At 31.4% G+C, this 11,687-nt stretch overlaps 1 protein-coding gene across 1 annotated transcript; it reads right to left on the bottom strand.

Moving 5' to 3' along the window:
• Positions 1-1,057: 1,057 nt before the first annotated feature.
• On the bottom strand, positions 1,058-8,787 carry LOC148283080 (uncharacterized). The gene is made up of 3 exons (XM_088224097.1): positions 8,579-8,787; positions 5,333-5,446; positions 1,058-1,234 (listed from the first exon to the last, which is right to left on the bottom strand). The coding sequence occupies exons 1-3, from the start codon at positions 8,736-8,738 to the stop codon at positions 1,137-1,139; spliced, it is 372 nt and encodes a 123-aa protein (XP_088080223.1). The 5' UTR covers positions 8,739-8,787; the 3' UTR covers positions 1,058-1,136.
• Between the last annotated feature and the right edge of the window lie 2,900 nt (positions 8,788-11,687).

Genomic DNA, 11,687 nt, shown 5'->3' with positions numbered 1-11,687 from the left:
TATTTTTTTAAAATTTTATGTATCGTATAATCACCGCAAAGATTTTTTAAAGTTTTGTATTTTTGACATTACTTCGCGTGTGACGCGGTGTTTATTTGAAAGACACAAAAACAAAATAAGACATTCGTTCAATCAGTCGGTTATTGGCAGTGAGCAGGAGTGCACTCTAGTAAAATCATCGGCATATTTTTATTTAAAAATAAATTTATACAACAGGCGTAAATTATAAAAGAGCAATTTAAAGTTATCTTCCGCTTCTTCTCGATGAGTTCTGCAGATTGGTCCATTGATGTGTCGTAAACCGCAAATCTACCACAACTCTCTTATCATTGGTTGCAAACTAATAAACTAAGGACGTCGTGCAAAGTAGTTCGTTTTCATTTAAATAATTTTTATTATTTTTTCATACAAATTCAAGAAACTCCTTTTTTAAAACAGAAATTTATGCTCTAATTTTTACCGTGCGTAAGGATACATTTTTTATATCCAAATTCCCTAAGAACTGAAATTCCTCATTATTAATTTTTAAACGTAAACATAAAAATATACGAAGGATAAATAAAAATATTGATGATTTTATAGTAATTACTAACGAACATAGGTAACTTTCAATTTGATTTTTTTTTTTTCTCTGAATGCAGAATAATGAATAATTTAAATTTTCATTTTTGTCCGAAAAAATCGAAAATCTACAAATTAACAAAAAAAAATTTTGGTCCCCAAATAGGCACCTTTTTGTATGTCATCTTTAAACAGTGTTGTTTAATAATTTTGACTGAAAAACTATCAAGAAATCACTTTTTTTTTTTTTTAAATAAACTGATATTTTCAGTCTGGAAAGATTTCAGTGCTCGCTACTGTAGATGTAAGAAAATTATGAGGCATATATATATATATATTTATTTTTTTTGATAAGTAATGGTCATAAGGTATCTTGATGAAATCCTTTGACTATTAAATTTAGCGCTTACACACGTCAACAAAGATTTGAACATGCTCAAAATGATAAAAATTAAACAAAGTGGGTAATTAAAAAAAAAATATTTTTTTTATTCGAAATTGGAACAAAACCCTTAAAAATATTTTTTTCATAATGACGTCACTTAGAGTATGTGACGTTAATGGCGATTGTGACGTCAACAGCAGCAAGCCAACATGTACTCGTAATCATGGCACAGTCCAGCTCCGTTAAGGGGGCAGTCTAGGCCATGCGGACATAGTACCGGGAGCTTATCTGAAAGAAAAAAAAACATTTGGTAAAATTGAGTACTTTTCAAAATACAAATGTATTCAAAATATCGTTTTCAAAAGCAATAATGAAAGTAGAAGTACAAACATTTTAATGTATAATATATAGGTGTTTTCTTGTCCGGGAGGGGGATGAGTCGTATATTATACGCCAAATAAGTAAAAGAGTGATGTAGGGCATTCCAATAACGAATAGTTTAATAATATTGAATTGGGTTGTCCCGTGGCTAATTAATGTTGTGGACTTACGGATCAGATGTCCGAGGTTCGAATTCCACTCTAGCCCAACATGATTTCCATTTTCTAATAGTGAGTTATTTACAACTCGTTGAAAATGGCCACCAAAATTTAAATATTTGGGTTAATTATACGAACACAAATTTTTATTTTTCTAAAAAAATAAATAAATTTATTTATTTATATTTTTAAGTATATTACAGTTGGATTATTTACATAGCGCTATTTTTGTGAAAATCTTGTGAATAAATAAATATCCCAGCACGTCTTGCGGCTACAGAGCTCATGGACTATTTATTTATGGATTTAAGTTCCTCATTTCCAATTATGATATATTTCAATTTTAACAGATAAGAGCTAGATCACAGCACGTCTTGCGGCTACAGACAGCATGGGCGGTAAGAAATCTATGTCATTTACATTATGTATTCAATGAAGTTTAGTCTTTGAATGATATCAAAATTAATAAAAAAACTCATTTAAAAAAAAGAGGATTTAGTTTTTGACAGGCGCCGTGGCGCAGTTGGTTAGGCGACAAACTGTGAAACTGGCGTCGCGGGTTCGATTCCCACCAGTTGCATGAAAGAAATCCAAGTTTTTTTTTCTCAATTCAGTTCAGTTCAGTACCGAATAAATCGGCGTTTATTGTACTCAAAAAGAATAGTTTTATTATGATCTGTTTGCAAAACAGTAAAGAAGGTTAAAAATATACGAATAAGATAAATTAAAGTAAAACTCGCTAGGTATAGTAAATACCTATTCTGAGGTAGACAGCATTTTTAAAAAAATATAAAATACAGAATATTTATTTTAGAAATGTTTAAAGATAATTAATACAAAATTGAATAAAATATGAAAATAATAAAAAATATGGAACTAAAAAAATCAAAACTGTCTAAGTATGTGTAACGGAACACATATATGAAAATGAAAAAATATAAATGAAAGTGAAAAAAAATAGGACTGAGTGTATTTTTCATAGATTCCTTCCATATCCTCTCTTTCCCACCTGCTGACAAGCCTCTAAAATAGAGGCTTAGCGGGTTAGTCCTTTTAAAAAAATATATATTATATAAAATAGATCTTGCAGCTACTGAGCGCATGGACGGTTGAATTTCTAGACCCCATTTACAAAAATAAGTTATTTGATAGTTGATAACATTAACATATTGAAGCTAGATTACCAATCGTCTTGCAGCTACAAAGCGCATGGACGTGGGGAATTCTAGCAACTTAATTTTTTTCAAAAAATTGACAAAAAATAAACATTGAGCAGAGTAGATAATTTGTCAAATGTTCATGCTAAAAAGAAAACAATAATAAATTATATAAATAAAGCACCGTTTCAACATTATGGTTAACAAAATAAAGAAAGATATCCGACGGGTAGCTTTGGTAGATTGTTGGTAATTACTGCCGCATACGTGGCTAGCAGGCTTCTTGCTAATTCCTGAAAGATGGTAGATGCACATATTATGTGCAGTTGCCGAAGGATGATGCGTATTTTTCTAATGACTTGGTGCCCATTTTGGTCTGAATGAGGAAGTTCAGTGCTACAGGAAATTGGAAATAAAAAATATTTTCTTACACGCGGTAAAAATTTGAGTATTTTATTGTTTCCCTAAAATGAATGAAACATTCAACAAAAATAAACAACTTTAAATGTCGTCACAAGTTTTTCTTAATTAACCAATGTGTTGCGATAGATTTTTGATTTCAATTTTCGGAAACAGTAACAAGTTAATAATGTTAATAATGCCTCGTGGTGTAATGGCCAGCGCGTTTGCTTACCATGCAAGAGGTCTCGGGTTCGATCCCCGACATGGTTGATATGAAATATTTATTTGTAAAAGGGTGTTTACACACTACGATATTTTAAAGTTCCTGGACTGGTACCTGAAGCGTAAGACTGATCATCTTACCTTTATGAAACAAACATGATCAATATACGCTGCGATCTGCGATATGCACTATTAGGTTCGGAAAGGGAGTTATGATGATGATGATAATATATTTTCTAATTTTAAACTACGGTTGGAGAGAGGAACTATATTTCACGCCAAGACAGTACTGTGGCTGAGCGCGAACTAGTATAATATGAACCTACTATGGCAATATATTTCAGCCAACCGAAAATCAGACTGGTCAAAAGAAGAGTTGGTCAACAATTTGTACTTAAAAACAAAATATTTATCAAAAGATACATATATGGAAAACCTGATTAATTAAAAATAACAGCTGTTTTTTAATGGGGAGATAAGGCTTGCACATATTAACTTATTAAAAGTGGGTTGCGCACGGATCGTGGGTCGTGAGTGGATCAAGCCAAATAGGTAAAAAATTGTTTCCTGATTATGAAATTTTTTCTGCAAGTTTATTTGAATTTATTTTATTTTTTATGATTATTTCAGTTTATTTTGCTGATTATGTTTACGGTGATAATTAGGTTAATTAGATAAATGACGTTTTTATTTTCTTATTATGTTAAATAACTAATTTAAGGCATGTTTCATTATACTTATTGTAAAATGTTTCCCTCGTGTTATACATATTAAAGAATGAGGAACCAGGTAATGAGTTTGGAAGGAGAGAGAAAGAGAAACTAAGGAAAGAAAAGGAATATTAAAAAATAAAAATAAAAAACAGTAAAATGAAGGAAAGGGCTCAAAGAAGGTGCATTTTTTATATAAAGAGGTACCTCTTTCTAAAGTCTAGCACCTTAAATAGAAAATGAACTGTTGTTACGCATTGTTAAATTTGTGTTTAAAAAAAAAAAACAATTTTGGCACCGTGTTATTTCGAAACCGTGTAAAAAAATGATCCGGTGTACGAGTACATTTATTGAGACACAAGTCACAACTCCATGTGTTTAATAAATATACAAAAATAGAACTAAAACAGAACACAAACATCATTAAAATGGCACATAGCACATCAATATAAAAATAATAAACAATGACACACATGAAACGATCAACTCAACTAATTGAAAACTCATCAAGGAGTTTCTAACTCAAATCCTTCCTTCCAAGGAAAATCCAGTCCTGAATCTCTCTCCTGAAAATATATTTTGTTTTTGAGAGCCCGATACGCTCTCCAGAATATTTAACACTCTCTGTGCGATAAAAGAGAGGAGCTTCGTGAGAGGAATCGTGTGGGTTTTGGGAATAACGTCATGAGGAAGTACAGTGATTTTATTATTTGTTAATAAATTATCAAACTAAGTTAAAAAACGTATTTTTTATTTTATCTATCGTATTATCAGCGCAACGATTTTTTTAGTTTTGAAATTACTCCGCCTGCAACGTCAAAAGTTCTAGTCGGTGAGTTGTCCTGATTGGTAAGTTGGCTTCCCGGAAACTGAAAATCTATCGCAACACATTGGTTGATTAAGAAGAACTTGTGACGTAATTTAAAGTTGTTCATTTTAATAAAAATTCAACACATTCAAACAATTAATTTTTACCGCGTGCAGGAAAACATTGCGAGGAACTTCCTCATTCACATTCTGGGAAAACCTGCGAAAATTTTCCCTAAAAAAAAGAGCTCTCCATGTTTTTTAATTTAAAAAATGCTTACGAGTAAAAAAAATGGAAAATAATTATTGAAACAAATTCTTATAATATCGGTTCGGTTTCTTTTGGGTGTTCATAAGTACGAGTATAGCCCACAAGTTTCTAAGACCGAAGAAACGAAACATTTAGCAACAGATTTACCAACAAACATCCTCAAAGATCCAGCCTCACATCAACTGTGGATAAATGGTTGAATGTTCGTTGAATTATTTCTAGGGGTGAGTTATATTAATTTGATAATACGATACACAAAAATCAAAATAATTACCCACCTAAAAATCTTGCACATCCGCAGCAATATCCATAGACTATGGCGGGGTCATCCTCACACGATCTGGGCGGGCAGCCATTGCACCGTGTTCCAATTCCGAGAAATGGGAAATTAACTGGAAATCAATTGACATTTACACATTTACGTATGATTATCTAACTTTCTTCAATTTCGTGACCCGATCACATGACTATCCACCCTGGTAACTTTATTCATACATTAACGTATCGATTGAAATATTTTTTATAGGGTATAGAAAAAAAAATTATAAGAAATTCTAGATAAATCACTTACACAATTTATTTTTTTACCGAAGTGTCGCATTATCGCGGGGATGAAATAAAAAAAATACTGAAAATACGACTATCTCAAACACTTTACGGTTTACTCTCACTCACTCTCGATCGAGTTTTTGTGTGATATAAATTATTAGACAGTGTGTTATATTTTTATTTTTAAATGTTAGTTTACGTATTTATTACTTTCTATCAGTTTATACTTTTTAATTAGTATTTTTTTTTGTTTTTTTTTTTCAGTTCCATAAATTTTTCCATTTTCATGTTTTTTCAGTTTCATGTACTTTGACAGTTTTTTTTTTTTTTTGTTCATAATTTTTTGTAAGATTATCGTATTTTTATATATTACCCAATTTTGTATTAATTATCTTTAGACAACTCAAAAAAATGCTATCTACCTCAGAACATATATTTACTATACCTTGTGAGAATAAACAGTTTGTTCGCTCATACTTTAATTTTGCTTATTTGTATATTTTTTACCTTCTTTACTAGTTTGCAAACACATTATAAAACTATGCTATACAACAAACGCCAATTTATTCGGCACTGAACTGATCCTATAGACATATACTGTAAAAGAGACAATTTCACGCATGACACAGGCCAGCCTATATCACTTTCATAAAACGCTCAGTTGCTCTCGGAGCTCCGTTATAGGTGGACCGTTTCCTCGCGCTGTGCGCGTTAGCAAATGTTTTTTTTTATTTTTTAAATTCAATTATTTAGGGCGAAGCTCCTCTAAAATGTATGAAAAAAATTAATGAAAATAATGAATAAAACAATGTTTGAGTATGTCCATATGCTTGCAGACTGGCTGGTTTTCCTCCCTAGGGAGTTATTCATATCTAAATATGTTGCAACAGAGAGAGAAAACATTTTTGAGAAGGGAATATGGAAGTCTAGGCATTCACAAAGCTTATGACCTGTCATTGGCTGGTTTAAGTGGCCACTTTACACACTGTGTAACATACATCATTCCGCCCATGTTTAAACATCCACATTTACTCAACTCTTCCATCTGTCGACTTTTGTGAAGTAAAGGAGCCGAAACCTTTATAGTGTAGGTGAGATTCATCCGGCTGAACCAAATCACCTACTAGGCAACGCCTGAAAACAAATTTTCAATTTTTATACTTCTTTTACCAGGTAGTTAATTCAACAATGTTTGAGTATGTCCAAATGCTTGCAAACTGGCTGGATTTTAACTGAGCAACAGAGAGGGAAAACCGTACAGGCCATAAGCCCTGAAAATGCCTAGACTTCCATATTCTCTTCACAAACATGTTTTTCTATCCGTTGCAACACATTTAAAAATGAATTACTTTCAATGACGTCAAAAGTTCTTCTAAATCAACCAATGATAGAGAGTTGTCATAGATTTTCGGTTTCTGGGAAGCCCACCAATCGGAACAACTCACCGGAGAGAACTAGAGACATCACACGCGGAATAATTAAAAAAATACAAAACTTTAAATAATCGTAGCGATGATAATGATAATTCGACACATGTTTTTTTTTGCTTAGTTTGATATATTACAAACAAACAAAAAAAATCACAGAACTTCCTCATGATTGTTATGCAGCCCCGGAGTACCCAGACTATCATCTTTTTTAAAAAAAAAATTGTTCATAAATTTCATAAAAAGTACATGTTTTTGTAATATCTACTTTTACACATCTAGTGAATATCTACTTTTACACATCTAGTGAATGTTATCACTGTAACTCTCCAAAAAAAGAGACTAACTCTTGTGCTTGGAGAGTGACTTACACTGTTTTAGTTGTTTATTTATAAGAGTTTATATAATTTTAAATACGAATACATGAAAAGAAAAATAAAAACATAGGAAATATAAAGAAAAAACATAAAACAATAATACATTCATACTAATTAAAATTAAATGTTGTTTTTAAACGAGTTCAAAAAAATTCTTTATATTAACTTTAAATTTATTTATTGATATTTTATTTTTAATAGTTTTTAGTTCATTAGGAAGATTATTAGAATTTTTTACATCTTTGAATACAAAGCTATTTTGACCGTGACTTGTATGGAATTTAGGAATTTTAATATTATGTTGGCACCTGGGTGACTTATTCATTTCAAATTCTTTTATATTTTCTTTTTTATATATTTGTAAAATAGAATTTATTTTATAAAGATTGTCTACTGTATGAACCATAAATATTTTATATAGACTTTCCGTATTGAATGTTGAGGGTTTCTTTAAATTACTTTAATAATTATTCATTGTACTATTTTAAGACGGCTTAATATATTGGCATATGCACCACCCCATCCTACAATACCATATTGTAACAAAGATTGTACAATGAGGAAGTTAAGTGGTTTTTAAAAAAAAAATATTTGTTAATAGACTGTTAAACTAAGTCAATTTTTTTTTTTTTTAATTTTTATATATCGTATTATCGGCGCTACGATTTTTCAAAGTTTTGTATTTCTGAAATAACTCCGCGTGTAACGTCAGAGGTTCATTTCCGCTTATTCTCATTCAGTTCTTCCCATTGGTCCAGAAGCGACAAGCAGACCGGAAATCTTCCATAGCTCTTAGATTATAGGTTGATTCACATGAACCAGTGACGTCATTTAAAGTAGTGCGTTTTTATCAAAATATTTATTATTATTTTTTCTGTACATTTTCAAGAAACTTTGCAGTACAATTTAATGCTCTAATTTTTACCCCGCCTAAGAAAACATTTTTGTATACAATTTCCCGTAGGGCTGAAGTTCCTCATTAAGTAATAAGCTATTTTTAAATGATTGATTTTAAAAATATTTCTTAATCTAATAAATATGTATATGCATTTTCTAATGCATTTTCTATATGCATTTTCTATATGCATTTTCTATATGCATTTTCTTTCCTTCTATAAAATGTTCTTCCTCTCTGTTCTAATACCTAAAATATGAATTAGTATTAACTTACATCTAGGTGCCTTTCTAACACCGAGGTCATATCTATCTCCCCCCAGTGCGTCGCTTCTTGTTAGATAAATCAATCCAAAAATTAAAATGAAATACACAAGTATATTTGTTCGCGCCATTGCATACAAAAAATCACTGACATAATTCTCATTCCATTCCATCTTATATTACTTCTCAACTTCCGAATGGCAGCGCCCCTTTCGCTCACTCGCGCGGGACCCGAGCGCGAAGAAAGAGATGACAGCACCAGAAACAACAGCTTCACCGAGAAAAATCGATGACATTAAAACAAATGATAAAATTGACGTAATTCAAATTTAAAGTAAGTGCTCTAAAACGCAAATAGGTACCTACCTAACTTTCAAATAGAGAACGTTTAGAATAACATTAACAAATTAATATTGACAAATTACAACAGGGATGGAGAATACCTTAAGGAAGGGAATACGGAAGTCTGGGCATTTACACAGCTTACAACCTGTCATTGGCTGGTTTAAGTGGCCACTTTACAATCTGTGTAACATTCACCATTTTGCCTATGTTTGAACATCCATATCCTTAAATTCTTCCATTTGTTGATCTTAGTGAAGTAAAAGATATGAACTCTTTTTTTCTATGATTTATTTTGTTGCCCTTTAATAATAAGGAATATTTTTGTGTTTTTTTTAAATATTTTTTATTTCCCTTTTTAATTACTATAAAAAAAATACCATATTATCTTTTACAGAATATTTTATTTTTTCTTTCTTATGTTACACAAAAATATTATAACTGTCCATTGTTTATTATAGGAGCAAAAATTCATTAACATTTTCTTGTATACCCACGAACAGGCCATGCCTTTTTTATTATTATGTTTATTGTAAAAAAACAAAAAATTTAAATAATAAAAAATAAAAAATAAAAATAGCTGAAAGCTTTATAGTTGTGAAGAGATTCATCTGATCGAATTAATTCACATACTAGACAACACCTGAAAACAATTTTTCAATTTTTTAAACTTCTTCTTGGGCCAGTTGCTTCTTCTTGGAATATGGATGTTCAAACATAGGCAAAATGGTGTATGCACATTGTGTAAAGTGGCCACTTAAACCAGCCAATGACAGGTCATAGGCTCTGTAAATGTCTAGACTTCCATATTCCTTTCCTTAAGGTATTCTCCATCCCTGCTGTAATTTGTTAATCTTAATTACTCCCGAGGCGGTGAAATCCCGTCTTTTGTCTACAAACATTTGAACAAACTCAAATATTGTAACAAATTAATAAAGTTCTTGACAATGGAACAGTCTTGTTTTGAAACCGGTCGGCAGGTTAAATTTATGTAAACATTTTGAACAAAGTAAAAAGTCAGTTATATTATTTAATTTATTTTTTGTTCATAAATTCGTCATTTCGTTTTTTCTAACCAGATATTCATCATACTTTAATGTCATCTTTGCCTTATTTGCACGGGCCGCGATTATGAACGACTATCTTCATCATACTGCGACGGTATAAACTAATATCGATATTTATGTACGAAGGTGTGTATATTTGTATGAAAATTCAAAGTATCTTCGTCGGTAACCGGCAAATGAACATGTTTAGAAAAAAAATGGAAACGTAGGTACGAAGGTTTTTACGGTCACTGTTATCAATTTGTCTCTTTTTTGGGTGATACCGTGTGTATTGGATTTGTTCCGACGTTTCGGCTACCATTGCAAGAGCCATCTTCAGTGTAAACTGAAGAGAGAGAACATTTTAGAGAAAGTCACATAGAACAACTAGGCATTTACAAGGGTTATGACATGTCATTAATTGGTTTAAGTCACCACATTACACACTATGTAACATTTACCGATGGTGGAACATCCATTTTTCTTAAATTTTTACATCTGTTGATTTTTGTGAAGTATATAGTCTGAAAGCTTTATTGATACGGGTGACATTCATCTGTCTGAATCATATCACCTACATTAGACAACTTCACTTAACCCTTATTTTGACATAATGAAAAAATATTTATTTTACACATTTGATGGTTGGAGAGGCTTCAGAATACAATACAAAAAAGAATGTTCTGATAAAAGTTTGAATTTTGATAGTACAGTTAGGAATAAAAAATATGATAAAGGAGTTTTAGCTGAATGCTGTTTTACTCGCGTTTTAATTCATGAGAAATAATGAGATCGTATTATGTATCCCATGATACATTGCCAAAAAAAGGATTAACTACATATATTTGGCGGTCTCCGTTGTATAATTGGCTAAGACGCTTGAAGAAAGGTTGTAGGTTCGATTCACGGTGAGAACTCAAAAATTAAATGTGATTTTTCTCAAGCCTGGGAAATTATAATTCAACTTAACACTTTAATCGGGTTTCCTGGCATATTGTAGTACATTATATATATATATTCAGGAAACTCTACTTAAACCGGAAAACAACAGGTATATAAATTAATATATAAAAAATGCCTAGACTTCCGGATTTTCTATTCTAAAATGATATCAAACTTTTTTGTTAAATGTCTTATATAAGGTGACGCAAAGTCATCACCCTATCGGAAGACGCCATAACTTTTGCAAACGGCGGCATATAATAATTCTGCTTTGACATTTGTGAAGTAAATAGATACAAAATATTCTAGATTACGCTGATCTTTCCATGACTGATTTAAGCTGTAACAACTCGATAAACTTGAACAACTACAGAATACACCCGTAAGGTACATTTTTGGCAGGAAATATGACCACATTTCTGATTATCGTAGGCAACTGAAATGGCTCAAAACAAAACAGCGGAGAGAATATCACTCCCTCTCACTTCTGTTCAATGTACTTCATTGTCCTAACGCTCCTATATACCTGCGTGAAAAATTTCAACGCTTATCAGTTCATGGTTTACCTCTTCGTTCTAATTCTCAAGGCACTCTCTTAATACCCATCCACAATTTCTCTTTCTTCTTTAACTCATATAGTGTCCATGCGGCTCGACTGTAGAATCATCTCCCATCCACCATCAAAGATGTTACTACATTATCTCTGTTTAAATCACGTCTGAAGAAACATCTCCTTTCTCTTCCTTAATCTCTCCTCCTTTACGTTTATTTCTATTTTCATATATCTTTAGC

This window comes from Micrasema longulum, unplaced genomic scaffold, assembly GCF_059751315.1.
Source record: "Micrasema longulum isolate JH-2025_06_02 unplaced genomic scaffold, ASM5975131v1 h1tg000262l, whole genome shotgun sequence".
Taxonomy (NCBI): domain Eukaryota; kingdom Metazoa; phylum Arthropoda; class Insecta; order Trichoptera; family Brachycentridae; genus Micrasema; species Micrasema longulum.
Note: the sequence above shows the minus strand (reverse complement) of the source record. Positions and strands in the feature narration are given on the sequence as shown.

What these genes read in the sequence shown, in the direction of transcription:
- LOC148283080 (XM_088224097.1), bottom strand. Translation starts at nt 8,738, where the DNA reads ATGGAATGGAATGAGAATTATGTCAGTGATTTTTTGTATGCAATGGCG. An exon ending in TGTTAGAAAGGCACCTAGAT is followed by an intron (nt 5,447 to 8,578) that starts GTAAGTTAATAC and finishes ATTGATTTCCAG; the next exon opens with TTAATTTCCCATTTCTCGGA. An exon ending in CGGATGTGCAAGATTTTTAG is followed by an intron (nt 1,235 to 5,332) that starts GTGGGTAATTAT and finishes TTTTTCTTTCAG; the next exon opens with ATAAGCTCCCGGTACTATGT.